Here is an 18,975-nt window from a genome sequence, read left to right as displayed (position 1 = left end):
AACAACCTCTAAGTTCACATCTAGGCTCCTTCCCAGCAATTACTTCCCTCTCCCTCAGCTCCTCCATTACCCCTGACTCCTGCAAGCTTTTGCACTGCTTCTGAGGGGTGCAGAAAATGTGTGTCTGTATTATAGTTTAAATGAATTATTACTCAAAGTTCTGTATTAATATGCCTAGTAATGAATCTATTTGTCAAAAAACATTTCCTGAATCTTTTTTGTTGTCTGTATTGTTACAGACATACTTGCTGACAGCTATTTTGAAATACATTAACAAAATAATTGAGACTTGTGTGATTATATTGTGTTATTTTGACAAAATATGTAGAATTTTGCAGAATTTTTAATTCTGAGGGGCAGAATTCCCCCAGGAGTAATATATTCAAAAAGAGAAGTTCAGTGGGAAAACTTCACCTAAACACCACCGAGCATAGTAATTCCATAGTCTAGAAATGGAACAAATGTTGGGTCTATGAAGATCTTGACAAGGCGTCAATGCTAAGATTTGTGGCAATAAACTCTGGCTCTTCTGTTGAGACTGAGTCTCTGATAGAAAGGCCTAGAATGGAAGCAAGAAATGGAGGCCTTTCCCACCACTGTAAAAGCCCTCATGATTCCAGGCAGCATGGCTGAGAAAGGATATCAGACCTAAGCTCTGGAGGTGTAGAGACGGCCAGTGAGACTGGAAACCAATAAGCGCTCTGGAATCTGTCCTGTCTTCATGGTCCTCTATGAGGAACATTCAGTATCTACTTTGAGGCAAGCCTCTTGCCTCAGGGATCAATGGTAGTTGCAACACTTAGCCCAGGTGGGGCACTGTGTTCCAGACAATTAAGTTATTTATGCATGATTGTGAATGTGCAGAGAATTACAGAAAGTCTCCATCTTCATCCTGAAGCCACTGCAGCTCAACCCAGAACTCCAGGACAACTCAGTCTGTGGTCAATGTCTGGACCCAGAAGAGGTGCTCCACCTGGTGCATTTAATCCACAGATACAGAATTCAATATATACGGAATACTCAGCTGGTGGCAGGGTGCTTTACTGGTGCTTGATGACCTTAGTGAAGTGATCTCGTACTCATGACAGTTTCACTGCAGCTATTTCAAATACTTAACAATGACTCTTCAAAATTTCCAGCAAAAATCTTTATTGCTGGACAAAGAGCTTAAGTTGAGTATTCATTGTGGATTCCCATATTTAAGAAAATGGTTTGGAAATGGTGCTAGTAACAAGTAACTCACAGGAGCTTGAGCTCTTCTCTCTCAGTTCTCTTGGCTTCCCAGAGGTATTCCAGAAGACCATTTAAAACAGTGGCTCAGGAGCCAAATTAGAAATCAACATTACCCAAGAGAGCCACAGTAGCGTAAATTCCTTGTTTCATTTACTATAGTACTATATACTCATATTTAAACAGTATGAGAGGGGAGATTGTGTGTGTGTGTGTACGTACGGACACACACTGCCTCTGGGAGCTGTGCTAAGAACTATGGGATAGAGCTGTGCTAAGAACTATGGGATACCTACCCAGAGAGTAGCATATCTGCAGTTGTGTAAAACAGTATTAGTGGGGAATGAAGCAAAACCATAATTTTTGACCATGAAAAACTCTGGCTACTGTGAATGTATTGCACTGGTGGTGTTTACACCTATGCAATCCCACCAGTTCAACTCTATAGTATAGGCAAGATTTGGAAACAAATTTTGCTCTTTTTACTATCCAATGAAATAACTTACAAATTTTGGTGGATCTTACCATGTAACCAAGCTGGCAAAACTTGATTTTTACGGTTCCAGCTGGGGACAAATTTTCCAGGGCACACTTCTACAAGACATGGCGATATTAAATCCATGTGTCAGACATTTTTGTGTCTGCCATATACCATGTTCTTCATGCCCGGTAAAGAATGTCTTCCTAGATCATTACAGCAATTGTTCCTCACCAGAATGCTAAAGCCATTCATCATATCACATGTATGCTCAAGAATGATTTACAGAGGCTGAAATACTCATATCCTGTTACACTTTCAAACACACATTAATCAGATACTGTGTATTGCAAAATTTCATGGCATGAGTTAAAGAGATGTGGCATGTCCTTCAATACACTGCATCCTGCTAGAAAATGTCTCAACTCTTGGGCCAGAGACCATCAGTGTGTACATGTATATGTACAGCCCCTATCACAATGGGACCCTGATCCTGATTGGGATCTCTAGATTTTTTTTTGCAAAACATTAAACAAACAACCACTCTTTAATCTTTTTGTATAAGTAGCTTCCAGTTTCTTCTGTCACTTATTTATTAAATGGATTTTAACTGTCATAAATCAATAGGCATTATATAATAGACGAGTCCAGAAGTCCATGAGTGAACTGTAAGCCTTGCGTTCCCACATACCTACCTTATTAGTTACACATACGAAGAAGGTTAAAGATAACATTTACTGCTCCTTACTATTCTCACACTCTAAGGCCATATGACCTGAAATCCATATCACGTCCACATAGATAATGGAGGATTTAAAGAGCCATACTTAAAATATCAGGGCATTAAACATTTGGCATGATGGCATCTGTCAGTTCCTTAAAATGTATAGCTTACCTAGTTTTGGAGAATCATTGTGCAGTTCTGACAAGATTTCGTCCTTATCTTAAATTTATATGGGGGTATCAAATTCTAAACTAGCTATATATAGACAACTTGCTTTATTAAGTCTACAAAGAAATAATTTGTTAATCTTTCAAGGTTGTGTACTTACAGTGCAAAATAACCTTTAGTTCAACAAGCAGTTTCTTTGACCCTCCATGGCTTGTACCTGGAAGTTTTTGCATTGCCTCTCCTTTCTTATTCAATATTTCAATTCTTAATGCTCCTGTATAAAAGGGTACCAAAAAGTGACTAATTTTTAAAACAAGCAATGTACAAAATTTATTTGTTCTTGTTCCTGAGAGGTTTTCTTTTAAAGTTATAATGAATAATATGCAAAAAAAAAAAAAAAAAAAAAAAAAACCATTAAATTAAAATAGTACCTGGAAAGAAACATACCTATTGGTGTACCAGCAAGCTTGATCTCATTTGGTAACAGCTCATCTCCTTCAGGCCATGTTACTGACAATCTATCAGGAAGTCTAACAAAGAAACAAGATTTTTTTTTTTCTGTAAGTAAGAAACAGTACACTTGATTTTTAGCAGAAGTTTATACATAAGCACATTTAGAAAGCAGGTTTTTGAAAGTCATTCCCTCCATTTCTTATTTTCATGCTATGCTCAGAATTCAGTAATTTTTGTTTCTACTACAGCAGCTGATGAGATTATCAGGAGTAATGGAGCTACATTCTACATATTAGTGATTTTAATGATTTTGGAAGAAATACAAAAACCTAGCGAGTAGGGTCTTAGCAAGTAAAAGCTCTTCATTACAAAAAAGAGATCTTACCTTGCCATTTCATCTTCAATGTATTTTTTAACAACTTTTTCAGACATTGCTCTGTCAAGTTTTGAGATTGGAATAATTTTTATTTCATCATACAATGCTTGAGGTTCCTGAATAAATTAAATTCAATTATCAATATCTATGCTGTAACATGCAAAGAGTAGAATTATCACTTTATATAAAAGGATCAGCAAATTAGATATACATATAATGCAATATCCTAAATAAGATTATGTGGAGATCCTGTAGATGCTAGATTATGCTAAAAAAATCATCTGAGGGCAGTGATACCATACAGTTACTCACAACTATACAATAGTGTAATAATTGAAGTATACAATTTCTACTGTGATTGGCCGTTGCCTTTAGAACATCCATATGCTCGCAATGAACATGAACATCTCAGCTTCTCAGGATTTCCTTCATATTAAATAGTCTTTAACCCAACTACATTTCAAACACTTATCAGACAATACTTTAGATTGCTAATTTATGTTTGCAATAGTTGCATGATAGGCTAACAAACATCTCAATCTGCATTTATTTAGATCAGTGCATGACCCAAATTGCCCCCCATAAACTAGGCACAGCTGTCCCCTGACTATGTAAAGGGGAGGGGGTAGGTCTATTATACATAAACTCACCCCATCCCTGCTGGGGGAAAAAAGCCACACAGGGAATCTATTGTAAAGATAACATATTATTTACTATAATGTAACAGTTTTTTTTGAAGATTCTCTCCTCACAATGGTGGTGGGGAATTCTACTCCATATAACAATCAAATGATGAGGTAGAAACTCCACAAGGGGAATCTTGTGAGGTTCCACTGCCCTTTCAAGGTTTTTGCACGCAGGGGCATCAACTGAGTGCTGGTTATTGTAACAAAAAACACCCTTCAAGTTATCTGGTTTTAAAGTCTTCCTGTATATTTGTATTCAACTTAACTACATATACACATTTTACACTTTAACTATAGCGCACAAATAACAGACTCAGTGCTAAAATACACACACACACACATTATAATCATGCTATGCTAGGGATAAGAATGGAAAAATTTTTACCCATTGCTAGCAGAAAGGGAATTATCAAGTAAGAAATTTTCCATTCTGCAGCCCAGTGTCTTCCAGAAGTCTGATGTGTATGGGAAGCAACACTGAGTGAACAGGAGTAGGGAGGGATACAAAAGTGAACATAAGAAATAGGAAAGACACACACACTCCCTTTTGAACTACTCAAATGGCCAGGTTATGACTGGACCATTGCCTGCAGTACCATCCTGCCAAAGGAGGTCTCTGTAGAGACTGAAAGTCCATCTTATAGCATCCAATCGAGGTGTTAGTCAATGATCGAGTAGCTGCTCTGCAGATCTCTGGGGTGGAAGGGCAAGCTCATTTGGCCGATGAGGTTACCACAGATCTTACAGAATGCACCTTGATTCCTTTTGGAACAGATGCACCGAATGGCTTTTGTGTCTCAACAATGCATAGTCAGATACATCTAGTAAAGGACAGCCTGGATTCTCTAGGCCCTTGGCACCTCAGAATTAAAGGAAAAGAGGAAGTTACTCACCTTTTGCAGTAACGAGGGTTCTTCGAGATGTGTCCCCCGGTGGGTGCGCCACTTTAGGTGTCAGTGCGTCCCTGTGCCGCAGATCGGAGATTTTCGGTAGCAGTGCTCGGTCGGGGCGCGTGCGCGTAGTAGTTGTCTCGCGATGCCGTTGGTGCCTCATGTAGCACGCGCATGACCTGACCCGTTCAGTTCCTGCTCCACCACAGAGCTCGAGGCATGAACTCCAAAATAGAGGGGAGGAGGGTGGTTAGTGGAGCACCCACAGGGGCACACATCTTAAAGAACCCTCATTACTGCACAAGGTGAGTAACTTCCTCTTCTTCTTTGAGTAGTGTCCCTGTGGATGCTCCACTTTAGGTGACTGTAGAGCAGTGCTCCACCGTGGACGGTAGGGGCTTCGGAGTTGTGTATGTTGACGCAGAGAGCACGGTAAGGCCTAATATAGTATCTGACCTACAGGATTGGGTGATAGCATAGTGTTTTGCAAAGATGTGCTCTGAGGCCCATGTGACAGGCCTGCATACGTCTATCAGAGGAACATTGTTCAGGAAGGCTACAGATGTAGCCATGACACACGAGGAGTGGGATCGGATCCCTGGTAGGGGTTCATTGTTATGCAGTCGATAGAGATGGATACAGATAGAGATCCATTTAGATAGTCTCTAGGTTGATACTGTACAACCCTTGGAGCGTTCTGTTATGGAAATAAATAGTCTTGGGGATTTCCGGAAGGGTTTGGTTCTAAGTAAAACGCTATGGCTCGTCTGACATTGAGTGTATGTAGGATGGCCTCTTGTGAGTTCCCATGCAGTATTGGGTAAAATGTGGGAAGGTATATGGGTTGGTTCAGATGGAAGGATTTTGCCCAATACTTTGGGCAAAAATTTTCGATGTGGTCTTAAAGTGATCTTGTTTTTAGAGAACACTGTGTAAAGGGGCTCCGCCATCAGTGCCCTGATTTCGCTGACCTGTCTAGCTGATGTAATCGCTACAAAAAACGCCACCTTCATGGACATATGAAGGAGGGAACTGGTCGCTAAGGGTTGAAAAGGTACTCTGGTGAGGTATTTGAGTATAAAGTTCCAGTCCCATGGGGGTGTAGGTTGTCAGACTTCTGGGTACGTGTTTTGTATACCAGTAAGGAAGCATCTGTGATTGGGTGAGCAAAGACTGATGTTCCCTCCACCTTGTGCTGAAAGGCTGTAATGGCTGCTAGATGTACTTTAAGCTTATGGATAAGCCCGATTCCTTGAATTCCAGTATGTAGTCCAGTATGGCAGGTACAGGCATCATGACTGCGTTTACCTGTTTTTGTTGGCACCATAGTGAGAATCTCTTCCATTTTTGGAGGTAGGTATTGTGAGTGGTGGATCGCCTGCTATTTAATAATACGTTTTACTCGTTCTGAACAGGCTAATTCGTCACCTTGGAACCACATAGAAGCCATGCTTTGAGGTGAACTTTCTCCAGATTTGGGTGGAGATTTCGGCCTCCATTCTGTGAAAGGGGATCCGTCTACAGGTGAAGAGCTCGTAGAGCGCACACTGCCAGGTGCAACAGGTAAGGGAATCAAGTCTGTCTGGGCCACGTTGGAACAATCAGTATGATATGGGCCTTGTCGGTCCATATCTTGTGAATGACTTGCGAGATTAGAGATATCAGCGGGAATGCGTATATGAATAATGTGTCCCATGAGATGAGGAAGGCATCCCCTAGTGACTTGGTGCTAGTCCCACCCTGCAGCAGAAAAGCGGGCACTTGTGGTTTGTTGCTGACACAAACAGGACTACAGATCGATAGCCCCATTTTTGGAATATCGATTGTAGGACATTTTTGTGTATTTCCCATTCATGTTCCTCAGAGAAGTATCTACTGTTGTATTCTGACACCCCAGGAGGTAAGATGCCGAGATGGCTATGTTGTGGTGAATGCACCAGTTCCACAATTTCAGAGCCTTGGTGCAAAGTGAATGGGAGCGAGCTCCTCCTTGGCAATTGATATAGAACATGCATGCTATGTTATTGGTCAATATGCGGATTGATTCGTTCCATATAATCGGGAGGAAGTGCCTGAACACATTGTACACCACTTGGAGCTCCAGGAGATTGATGTGGAGCTGAGTTTCCATCAGTGACCACTTGCCTTGTATGGAGTGCTGGTCTAAGTGAGCGCCCCAGCCTATGAGTGACGTGTCGGTCATGATTAGCAGCGATGGAGGATCTTGTTGGAAAGGAATCCCCGTGCAGACGTTTTCTGGTTTCGTCCACCACTTGAGTGATGTAATGACATTTGAGAGTACTGTCCCTCTTTTGTTTAGACTGTGTTTTCAGGGAGCGTACACAGTGCTCAGCCAGCCCTGTAAGCAACGCATATGCAGTCTTGTGTGTCTCGCCACAAATGTCGTGACTGCCATGTGACCTAATTGCTGTAGGCAGGTTCTGGTGGACACTTGAGGCTGCCAGTGACTGTTGAGATGAGGTTGGCTATTTTCATGAATCTGTGACTGGGCAACAGCGCCCTGGCCTGCGTGGAGCCGAGGTAGGCCCCAATGAATTCCAGTTGTTGCAGCAGGGTCCGTGTAGATTTCTGTATATTTACCTGCAACCCTAGTGTCTGGAACAGCTCGATGGTTGTCTGCATCATGTGTGTCACTTCTTCCCAAGTTGTGCCTTTCAGTGGACAATTGTCTAGGTACGGGAAGATCATCTCTCCTCTCCTTCATAAGTGGGCCACCACTACAGTGAGCGTTTTTGAAAAGACTCAAGTGGCAGTGGAAAGGCCAAAAGGTAGTACTCTGTATTGGTAATGGTTGACCCTTACCGTGAATCTTAAAAATCGTCTGTGTGCTGGGTGTACGGTAATATGAAAGGAAGCATCTTGGAGGTCGAGGGATGAAAACCACTCCCCCCTTGTTTAACGCTGGAATAATTGTGGCCAGTGTGACTATTTTGAATCTGTGATTCCGCAAAAATTTGTTAAGTTTCCAAAGATCTAAGATATGCCTCCATCTGCCATTTTTCTTTTTGATGAGAAAATAATGGGAGTAAAAACCCTTCCGTTTGTACTGAGTTGGAACTTGCTCCACGGCACCCAATTGTAGGCGATGGTTCACTTCCTGTTGTAAGAGGTGCTCATGAGAAGGGTCCCTGAAGAGGGACAGGGAAGGAGATAGGTAGGGGGTAAGACAAGGAAGGGGATAGCATAACCCGATCTTATAACCTCCAGTACCAATTGGTCCATTGTTATTGCTGCCCAGCATGGTAAACAGGCGCAGGTGATGGCCAAAAGGTGGGGTAGGAGTGTCTGGTAGTGCTGTATTGAAGGGGAGGTCATTCAGACCCTCGACCAAGACTTCAAAATTGTGGCTTGGTGGTAGATGGTTGTGAAGACGTGGATTGAGTTTGAGGAGCCCTCCGTCTTTGTGAACGTTTATTTCTCTTGTGGTCGAATTGCCATTGTTGTGGGCGGTGGAAAGAGGTGTGTCTGCCCTTTTGGTATGGTTGGTATTGACGGTGTTTGTTAGGAGGCGTGTATATGCCTGCAGTGCACAGGGTGGCCCTAGAGTCCTTCATAGAATGAAGTACATCATCTGTTTTTACGGAGAAGAGTTTCTCCCAGTCGAAGGCGAAATCTTCTACCTTGAGTTGGAGCTCTCTGGAGATTCCGGACGACTGCAACCACGAAGCCCTGCGCATTACAACTGCCGTTGCCGTTGTTCTCGCTGCAGTGTCTGCTACATCCATCAAGACCTGTAGGGATGTCCTGGCAATTTGCTGTCCTTCCTTTAAGATAGCATTGAACTGGGGATGTTTTTCCTCCAGTAAGGCATCAAGGAATTCTTGCAGCTTACCATAATTGTCGTAGTTGTACTTGGCTAAAAGGGCCAAATATTTGGCTACCCGGAATTGGAGTGTAGTTAATGAGTACACTTTTCTGCCTAATAGGTCTAATCATTTATGTTCTTGATCCTGTGGAGTGGACTGGAATTGAGGTAGTTTGTTGCGATGATTAGCAGCTTCCACCACTAGAGAATTCAGCTGTTGATGAGAGAACAAAAAGTCCATCCTTTTAGCTGGGATGAAGTACGTCCTGTTAGCTCTTTTGCTAGTAGGTGGTGTGGTTGCGGGGGGTCTGCCAAATATTCTCTGCTGGTTCCATTATGGCATCGTTTATTGGTAGTGCGATTTTGGATGTAGTGAAGGTCTGTAAAATTTGCAGTAGCTTGTGCTGGTTTTCTTGCACCTTTTCTAGGGGGATGTTTTGGCTGGCGGCTACTCTTTTAAGGAGTTCCTGAAATTGTTTCAGGTCGTCAACTGGCTTGGAGGCAGTGAAAAGACGGCCTTGTAAGGGGAGGACGATGAGTTGTGGGCTGGGGAAATGTCTGCATCGACCAAACCTTCTTCCTTCTCATCTCCTCTGGTGCTTCTGAGGTCTCCCTGCTTGGGGAAGGAGAACGAATTTCCCTTCCGGCTGGGCTCGAGGGCCTACGGTAGTGAGCCCTATATGCCACCCAGAGGTCCCCTTGCATGGGAAAGGGCATTGTTGGACACATCCAGGGTTGCCCGTACCATTTTTGCATCTTGCAAGGTTGGCGAGATTTGGTCCTAATAGCTTCCCATGGTGGTCTTCACCCCATGAGTGAAGAGTGTTGGGAGGAGAAGTGTCTCCCATGTAATTCCTCCTTTTAATCACTGGAGATGGGCTGGGGAGCAGGAGAAGTGGACAACAGCTCAGTTATTTGGCCTGGAGATCCCTTGTTACCAAGCAAGGGTGACTGCAGCACTGAGGAGACCACTAGGACCTTGTGCTGTGGAAACTGCTGCGTAGCCACTTGTTTCTGTGGCGGCGGTGCCGCTGGTGCAGATGCAGTCAGTGCCTTTGTCAAGATGGTCGGTGCTGTTTTCAGCTGGTCACGTCAGTGCCTACGACTGAGTCGGTGCCGGTGGGGGCAGCATTGCCTGTGGTACCACTCTCAGTGCCGACTCCTGCACCGGGGTGGTCAGTGCCGTGGAGGAGCAGCATCTCGACTCCATTCCGGAGCAGCGGGGCTCAGCAGATGTCCACAGAGGGATGGTGCCGAGGTGCTTGGAGTCTCAAAGGTGCTCACTCTACTCGAGCTCAGCACCGAGGATGGCGACCTCGCTGAGGACCTCTTCTTTTTCTGAGTGTCCCTATTATGGGAGGTCGCAGCTCGCTTCCTGGATGATTTGGAAGACTGAGCACTCCCATTAGCAGAGATTTTGCTCAGGGAACCATCTGTTGATGTCAATTTTTGTCCCTGAGGAGGAAGCTGAAGGGACTTTCCATCAAAATCATCTTGAAGCGGAGATCTCGATCACGCCTTGCCCTGGCTTTAAGGTTGGAGAAACGGGCACATTTTTGAGGGATATGGGTCTCCCCCAAACAGACAAGTGACCCGTCTGAGAGGGGCATCGCCTCATGAGAAAAGTCACATAGTTTAAACCCAGGCGAGTGGGCATTGTGGATGTTAAAGTTTCCCAATGGGGAAAGAGTTGGAAAAATAACAAAAGAAAATACCTATAATTTTTTTTTTTTGTGTGTGTGTGGAAAACAACAATAACTAAGTAAACTAGACCTACTAAGCTATTGCTAATCTAACTATTTCTATAGAGAGAAAAACAAAGAGGCAGCACTGCCACTGAGCTCCGTCTGCAGCCGAGGACGGTTGAGAACGAACTGAACGGGTCAGGTCGTGTGCATACTACATGAGGTGCCAACGGCATCGTGAGTTGACTATTGCGCATGCACGCCCTGACTGAGCACTGCTACCAAAAATTTCCGATCTGCGGCACAGGGACGCACCAACACCCAAAGTGGAGCAATCGCAGAGACACTACTCGAAGAATGCAGACCCATCTCCTTGTAGATTCCATATGCTTGATATAAGTCTTTAGTGATCTTTTGATATCTAGGGTGTGCCACTGCTTCTCATTTGACAGCTATGGTTCCGTTCTCTAAAACTCCAGATCTGGTAGGTAGTTCTGGGTCCTCGGAGCATTCCCCATCCCCTCAGAATGGTGTCTGAGGCTTGGTCTACACTTACCCCCCAATTCGAACTAAGGTACGCAACTTCAGCTACGTGAATAACGTAGCTGAAGTTCGAAGTACCTTAGTTCGAACTTACCTCGGTCCACACGCGGCAGGCAGGCTCCCCCGTCGACGCCGCGGTACTCCTCTCGTCTAGCTGGAGTACCGCAGTCGACGGCAATCACTTCCTGGTTCGACTTATCGCGTCCAGACAAGACGCGATAAGTCGAACCCAGAACTTCGATTCCCAGCCGCCGAACTAGCGGCTGGGTGTAGACATACCCTAAGAAGCTGCAGGCCTGGAAGGCATATGGGAAAACCCCTGTGGACATCCTCTGGAACTACAGCACCTGACTCAGAAACTACCTGGTCTTACATTCGCTACAAGGAATAGTCCCATACTCTCAGAAGAAAGGCCTGAAGACTCCTGATATACCTCACCCATGGAGAGACCCATATGTGCAAGACCAGAAGGCACAGTGGCTATAGACACTGTGCTATGGTTGACCTCGTGCAGAAATATCAGATCCTGGATCTTCAGGAATCTGTCTAGTGATGGGTATATCTTTGTCACTGAAGCATCTACGTCCACTCCCAGGTGAATTATGTTTGTTGAGGGAATCAGTGAGCTTTTCTTGGCATTACTGCAAAGCCACGTGCTTGGAGGCAATCCAGACTCTGGATTGTGGGACTGCATGCTGTGGCCTATGAGCCATGCTTTGCTTTGACTACAATCAGCTACATACGACCCTGGGTGCCAAGGGTGGATCAGAAAGAAGAGCTGTCAAGCTAAGGATTTTGTTAGTTTGAAGGAAAACTGATCTAGGTTTTCTTGGAAGCTTCTACTCCAGGTTTTCCCCTCCCCCCTCCAGGGTAACAATCCTTTCTTGGATATCTTTGGTGTTGGTAGCAACCAGTGGATTGCTGTGCTGGATTTCAGAGAGAGGACTGAAGCTTCTCTGCAGTCTCAGCTAGTAATTTCTCGGTTTCCTCCAATAGCTTCTCACCTGTAAGCCTGCATGCACAAGATATCTATTTAGGATGAGTGATAACTAGGTGTAATATGACATCCTTGTAGTCACCATGTTAGAATCCATTGCTCATCACAAATCACATCAAGGGTTTGACCAAGACCAGGCCTGAGATATCTCACTCCAAGCAAGGATCATACCAATAGAAGATGAACCGTTTGTTTACCATGAAACAAGCTTTCCCACTAAATATATGAAAAACCTTTGGTCTGAACACTTACAGCTGAGGCTTTGAAATTATTGCACCGTGATTCTTATGGTCTTGGAAGGAAGTCCCATTCTGAAGGTGTGGCTTGTTTTTACACACACACACACACACACACACACACACACACACACACACGTTTAATCAGGTGTCCTCATTTGGATCTTATGCCCTCAAAAGAGGCATTAACAGGAAAATATGTATTAATAATACTTGAGAGGAAAGATATTTTATTAATATTAAGTTTCTTGCAGGCCACTGACTGGCATCCTGTCTTGGAAAAGTTCTGTAGGGTTTTTTTTGTTTCTTTCTTTCTTTCTTTGTTTTGCTTGTGTGGTACTTCTTCCCCTGGCTATTTACAGGAGGAAGATAGTATAATTCATCTTGGTCAGGAGACCACACAACAGAAGTGGGGTACTGGTACACATAAGTAAATTGTGAAAATGGCTTGTTAGCTGTCCCCAGGACCTGAAAGGCTGCCTGACTACTCCTGCAAGAAAGTACAGTAGAAACCACCTAGTACCACTAGGAGCTTTACTCAGGACATCAGGACCATTTTGAACATGGAAAGGGATTTCTCACTTACCCCTCTGTAATCCCATGAAGGTGCAAGCTTCATGGGGAGTAGAATCCTCAAGTACCTCTGTTCTGGTCAGATTGCCTGAAACGCACAAGGCTCTCTGTGGAGACAGCCTGGGGAGGGAGGGAGGGAAGAAGCGAGACCTTTTCCCAGGCAAAGAAAGAATTTGTAGCTGATGATCAGAAGGCACAATTCCCATTCATGTTCTGCCTCAAATCTGAAGCCCTTTCCCTGAGGCTCTTTTGGTTGAAAGCCAGACGGGCACAATTTCAGTTAATCTGCTGCCTGAGGCATAGCAACCCAGGAGGCACTGGCTTCTCTGAATCCCCACACAAGCTGTAGGGTGGGGGAGGGTGGTGACCATGGTACAGAGCACTGAGAGACTCTCTGAAGGAGCTAATCACCCACAAACACTGTCTCGGGGTAGAAGGCAAAGAAGGGGTTTAACTCCTGATTTTCACCCCACTTGCTTATTCACAATAGTAATCACTGTCTTGTGAAAGACACTTACTTTTGCCTTTTTGACCCAGAATCTCTGGTTTACACAGCACTTACTCCAGAGTATCATGAGAAACCCCTGATTCATGGTGCAAGGAAGGGGAGCTGTACAGGAACTCTGCTTCTCTCCGCAGGGATTTAGGACCCACTTTAGGACCAGTAGCCTGGAAGGGGTCTTATCTTTATGGTCCTTTGCTGCCTCAGGACTCAACCCCTTGGTCGGCTAGTCAAAGTCCTCTTCATCATCAGCGCCTCTTCTTGCTCTTCTCGGTCTTTCCTGGTTGGTTTTTCACAGTGAAGTCATGGATACTTTGGGGGGGGGAGGGGTAGGAGACCCAATATGCCAGTGAACTCAGAGCCCCGTGCCCTCAGAAAGAGAGAGTTGGCTGACTGCAGGCTGGGCATTTTTTACCTTCTGCCAAGACAGAGAAAGCTGCCTCAAACACTGAGTACATTTTGGATTTCGCTCAATGCTTGCATGGCTGCTCTGCCACACCTGAAAGGGGGCAAAGAAGCTCAGCAGGGAGGCACTGCAACAGAGGCTCTGAGTGGCTATGACCACAGAACTGCTCAAATCCCAGACCAAGAGGAGGCGAAAAGGCTTGAAAACAAATGAAAACAATTTAAATGCCCACAAAACAGCCCAAAATAATAAATCCAAAAGAAAAGGAAGGGAGCAAAGTGAACCACCACTTGGCAGCTGTCACAAAAGGCAGAAGATCTGGCAGCAACCAGAAGAAGGGAGCATGGTTAGTACAGGCTGTGCTGAAGCTTTGAACTGCCTCCAGAATCTTCAGACAGGAGGAGAATATATAGCCCATATATGTCAGAGTTGTGGGAGAGACTGCTAGCAGAAGGGACATTATCAGGTAAGAGTTGAGAATGGAAAATTTCTAACACAGCATGATTATAATATACATGTGTATTTGTGGTTGATGCTGGGCAGCAGAATTTAAACACAAAACGCAGCAACTGTGCTAAGTGGCAACTGTGATACTGCACTGCCAAATCAAATTTAAACTAACTAGACCATTTCAATGAACACACCTCCATAATGTGAACTATGGAGATTTATACTAAAACTCTGAACTGCTTTTTTACTTTTTGGAGGTTTGTTAAACAATCTAGCTTGACTGAATCTTAAGTTTTTAGATAGAAAAAAAAAAAGGTTAAAAAAATCTAATCTCAGGATCAAATAAAGAGTTCAAAATGGAGTAAGTTTCAGAGTTTGTATGATTTGCTTTATAGCTTACTTACCAGAGCAAGTTGAACCTCTCCTCCTGTAGCATACACATCCCCATCATGATCTCCATATAGAAAAAATTTCAAGATACTTCCATAAAATATTGGAAGAGTTTTAATTGTTTTCACCTAAAAGAGAAAAGAGAGCTCAGTAATTATCATAAAACTTAACATGGATGAGTTCCTGATACATGGTTCAACAGAAGTTACACATTAAAAATGACATTTGTGCATCAGCCACCTTCCAATGATTCTGCTTGCATGTATAAATCAAACAATAAACCTTTCTGAAGTTAGACATTCCTCACCCAGGTTTTAGTTTGCAGCGGAGAAGCTCTCCTTAAAACCCAAACTCCCTGCTTTAAATATTCAGCCAGGAACTTTCTCTCAGAGCTCCTCCACAGATAAATCACAGGATGATACAGTCCGTCCATAGTTAAGGTTGTAATCAGGTTCCATTATAAGACTTAGGGTACGTCTTCACTTACATCCGGGTCCGGATGTAAGCAATCGATTTTCTGAGTTCGATTTATCGCGTCTGGTTAAGACGCGATAAATCGATCCCGGATCGATCCCGGAAGTGCCCCGGATCGATCCCGGAAGTGCTCGCCTTCGACGCTGGTACTCCAGCTCGGCGAGCGGAGTACGCAGCATCGACGGGGGAGCCTTCCTGCCGCGTCTGGACCGCGGTAACTTCGGACTAAGGTACTTCGAATTCAGCTACGTTATTAACGTAGCTGAATTTGCGTACCTTAGTCCGAAGTGGGGGGGTTAGTGTAGACCAGCCCTTATTTTATATACATCTTGTAACTCTGGCTAAAAGAAATGGTGTGGACTAAATATTTCCAGGTTTATTCTAAAGGCTAATGGAGAATTTTTCTGTAAAGCATGAAGTAAACTGGTCAAATTGAGTTACAGGATATTAAAAAAATTAATCTGATTTGAAATTAACATGTGTCCTAAACTAAGGCAGCTTGTTACTACCTTCACTTTTTTCACAGTTACATTTATTTGAAATCTTGCACATGAACTACAACTGAAGAAAATGGGCCAATTTTATTCTTTTCTAATAATTTTGTTGTCTTATAACAAAGAACTTCTAGTTTCAGAAAAGAGATTAAGGACTTGTCTACGCTTCGCTGTGTAGGTTGCGAAGTTAAGGAAAAACAGGAACACTGAAGATTACTTCTAAATTCTGCAGGAGACAAGGAAGGAGCCAGGGAAGAACAGACAAACTTAATTCTGATATTTAACTTTTTAGAGCTTGACTTTGCAATCTTAACTTTTTTTAATGTAATTTTTGTACAGAAAATTATAATCTGTTGATCTAACTAGTATCATACTTACCTGTAAGAATATGTAAATATTCTACACAATGTATATCAATTTTTAACTTTAAAACAGTGCCAATATTATCAAGCAATTAACTTACCAACTGTCCAGTTCTGTACGTTTTCCCATCCCACTCTATTGCAGAATATGTAGCCCAAGGACTTTGCATTCTTTTGGAGGTCAAGTCAGTACGTGTAATTATTTCTTTAAACAGTGTGAATTTTATCTGTTTGTCATATTTCTCATGGCAGTCTTTGAGCCACAAAGCAAATTCTCTGTCAATTTTCATTCGCTGCTCCTGTGAAGTTTTAGTAGATGCATTACAAAATGTAAATCTGAGTTTCATAGGTGTGAATAGTGACTTAAAAGTTAATGGTGGTTCTCAGTGATACTGTAGTCAAAAGTTAGTTTTTCAACACTCTTTAAAAATATCGCATTCTAAGTAAGACTTATCTTAACCCAGTAAATGCTTAAAATAGCTTTACTTACTGATGTATTGAGTTAATTTTCAAAATGTTGCTTACTACAAATAAGAGGTTGTTATCTTCTTAAGGAAAACGTCTTTCCCTCACTGTATACCTAGTTACATCCATACAATAAAAACTAGGTATATAGACATAGAAATCACTTTTTTCTTCTTCAAAACAAAAAAACTAGGGCTGCTATTAAAAAAAAAGTCACAATTAATAACGTGATTAAAAAAATTAACTGCAATTAATCGCACGATTAATTGCACTCAAACAATAGAATACCATTTATTTAAATATTTTTGGATGTTTTTCTACATTTTAAAATATATTGATTTCAATTACAACAGAATACAGTGCTCACTATATTTTTTTATTACAAATATTTGCACTGTAAAAAACAAAAAGTAGTATTTTTCAGTTCACCTAATACAAATACCATAGTGCAAGCTCTTTATCATGAAAGTTGAACTTACAAATGTAGAATTATGTACAAAAAATAACGGCATTCAAAAATAAAACAATGTAAATCTTTACGGCCTACAAGTCCACTCAGTCCTACTTCTTGTTCAGCCAATCGCTCAAACAAGTGTGTTTACATTTGCAGAAGATAATGCTGCCGCTTTTTGTTTACGTCACCTGAACGTGAGAACAGGCGTTTGCATGGCATTGTTGTAGCTGACGTCACAAGATATTTACGTGCAAATGTGCTAAAGATGCATATGTCCCTTCATGCTTCAACCACCATTCAGACATGCGTCCATGCTGATGACGGATTCTGCTTGATAACAATCCAAAGCAGTGTGGATCAATGCACATTCATTTTCATCATCTGACAGATGCCACCAACAGAAGGTTGATTTTCTTTTTTGGTGGTTCAGGTTCTGTAGTTTCTGCATCACAGTGTTGCTCTTTTAAGGCTTCTGAAAGCATGCTCCACACCTTGTCTCTCTCAGATTTGGAAAGCACTTCAGATTCTTACACCTTGGGTCGAGTGCTGTTGCTATCTTTAGAACGCCTGTTCTCACTTTTAGATGACATTGTAAATAATAAGTGGGCAACATTATCTCCCATAAATGTAAACAAACTTGTTTCTCTTAGCAATTGGCTGAACAAGAAGTAGGACTGAGTGGACTTGTAGGCGCTGAAGTTTTACATTGTTTTGTTATGGAGTGCAGTTATGTAACAAAAAAAAAAAATCTACATTTGTAAGTTGCACTTTTACAATAAAGAGACTGCACTACAGTACTTGTATTAGGTGAACTGAAAAATACTATTTCTTTTGTTTGTCATTTTTACAGTGCAAATATTTGTAATCAAAAGGAATATAAAGTGAGCACTGTACACTCTGTGTTGTAATTGAAATCAATATATTTGAAAATGTAGGAAAACATCCAAAAATATTTAATAAATTTCAATTGGTATTCTATTGTTATTTTTTTTTAGTTAATCGCATGAGTTAACTGTGATTAATCGACAGCCCTAAAAAAATCCCAAGGTTTGTGCTCATTTTTCAGTTTTAAAAAGGCTCAACTTTAAGGGCTATTAATACTGACATGGATTACTACTGCAAAGTTCTCTGCAAGTTTCCACAGTGACCTGTCACTGGAAATAGTGCAAAAATTTAGTAATATGGACAAATGAGCACTAAGAAGTGGGATGAGACTTCCTAAAATCACACTCATTGAATTGTGGCAAGCAGAAGTACAAATTAAGATTAAAAGCATCACCTGTCCATTGAAGACCCTTGTAAAAAGAGTGTTTTTTTCTTTTAACTTCAGTTCCAGGTCCATGAAAGTAAGCTTGTTTGTGCTGACCTGAAACTTATCATTGGTAAATAATGCCCCAGAAATTCGATTGTAGCATTCAATTGGTGCAAGTCCTCTCTTCTTGGGAGGAGCACACCAGTCAAAGCTTAAAACAAAAAGGCAAAATAATTAGAAACTTCATTTTTTGAAAAAGCAGTAAAATGTTTAAATTGTAGACCTGGAAATTTCTTACTCTTCTACACTTGTGTATGGTATTAACCTTCCATTCCAAAAACATTCAAAAATAGGCCTTTTTCCCCTGGCCCCTTTTTCTACCACAAAGCAGTCATCATCGTCATCATCATCTTTTAATCCTAGATTTAAAGGAACACCAGAGTTACCATAACAAAACAAGAGCCAAAACAAGAATATATTGTAACATTTACCTTGTTTGTTAAATTACACATACATTCTGTGTACAGTTAAACTATTTATTTAGTAGGTATATACCACAAAGGGGAAAAATAATTACCAGTCATTTTGTTTATCATATGCCTTTTCTTTCCCAGGTTAAAATTCCTCTCTTACACTAAATGGCATCTACCAGGGAACAAAAGCATCCTTTTGTTGAATCAGATCTGCTTATCTTGAATATCCAAAACAATTATCTCCTCCACAGACTCACACACCTACATTCAGAGGCAATCGTTTTAACACTAGAAACAAAATCTGATTTTCTATTTCCTACACCCTAGTTGTTCCTACAGCTTCCAGCAGTACAGATAACCAGCCAGTTGAGAGCAAAACTGTCATGTA

The 18,975-nt window shown here is 42.1% G+C and overlaps 1 protein-coding gene across 1 annotated transcript in view; it reads right to left on the bottom strand.

Moving 5' to 3' along the window:
* Nucleotides 1-18,975, bottom strand: part of SMCHD1 (structural maintenance of chromosomes flexible hinge domain containing 1) — a 167,825-nt gene that overhangs the window by 113,850 nt on the left and 35,000 nt on the right. The window contains exons 11-17 of the mRNA XM_065397884.1: nucleotides 18,413-18,533; nucleotides 18,142-18,325; nucleotides 16,045-16,242; nucleotides 14,628-14,741; nucleotides 3,439-3,545; nucleotides 3,048-3,130; nucleotides 2,761-2,874 (exon numbers count right to left, since the gene is read on the bottom strand). Coding sequence (XP_065253956.1) covers nucleotides 2,761-2,874; nucleotides 3,048-3,130; nucleotides 3,439-3,545; nucleotides 14,628-14,741; nucleotides 16,045-16,242; nucleotides 18,142-18,325; nucleotides 18,413-18,533 — 921 coding nt within the window. The remainder of the gene's footprint in view (nucleotides 1-2,760; nucleotides 2,875-3,047; nucleotides 3,131-3,438; nucleotides 3,546-14,627; nucleotides 14,742-16,044; nucleotides 16,243-18,141; nucleotides 18,326-18,412; nucleotides 18,534-18,975) is intronic.

The sequence above is a fragment of the Emys orbicularis genome, chromosome 2 (assembly GCF_028017835.1).
Source record: "Emys orbicularis isolate rEmyOrb1 chromosome 2, rEmyOrb1.hap1, whole genome shotgun sequence".
Classification (NCBI taxonomy): domain Eukaryota; kingdom Metazoa; phylum Chordata; order Testudines; family Emydidae; genus Emys; species Emys orbicularis.
The sequence above is the reverse complement of the archived record's forward strand: the minus strand, read 5'-3'. Positions and strand labels throughout refer to the sequence as shown.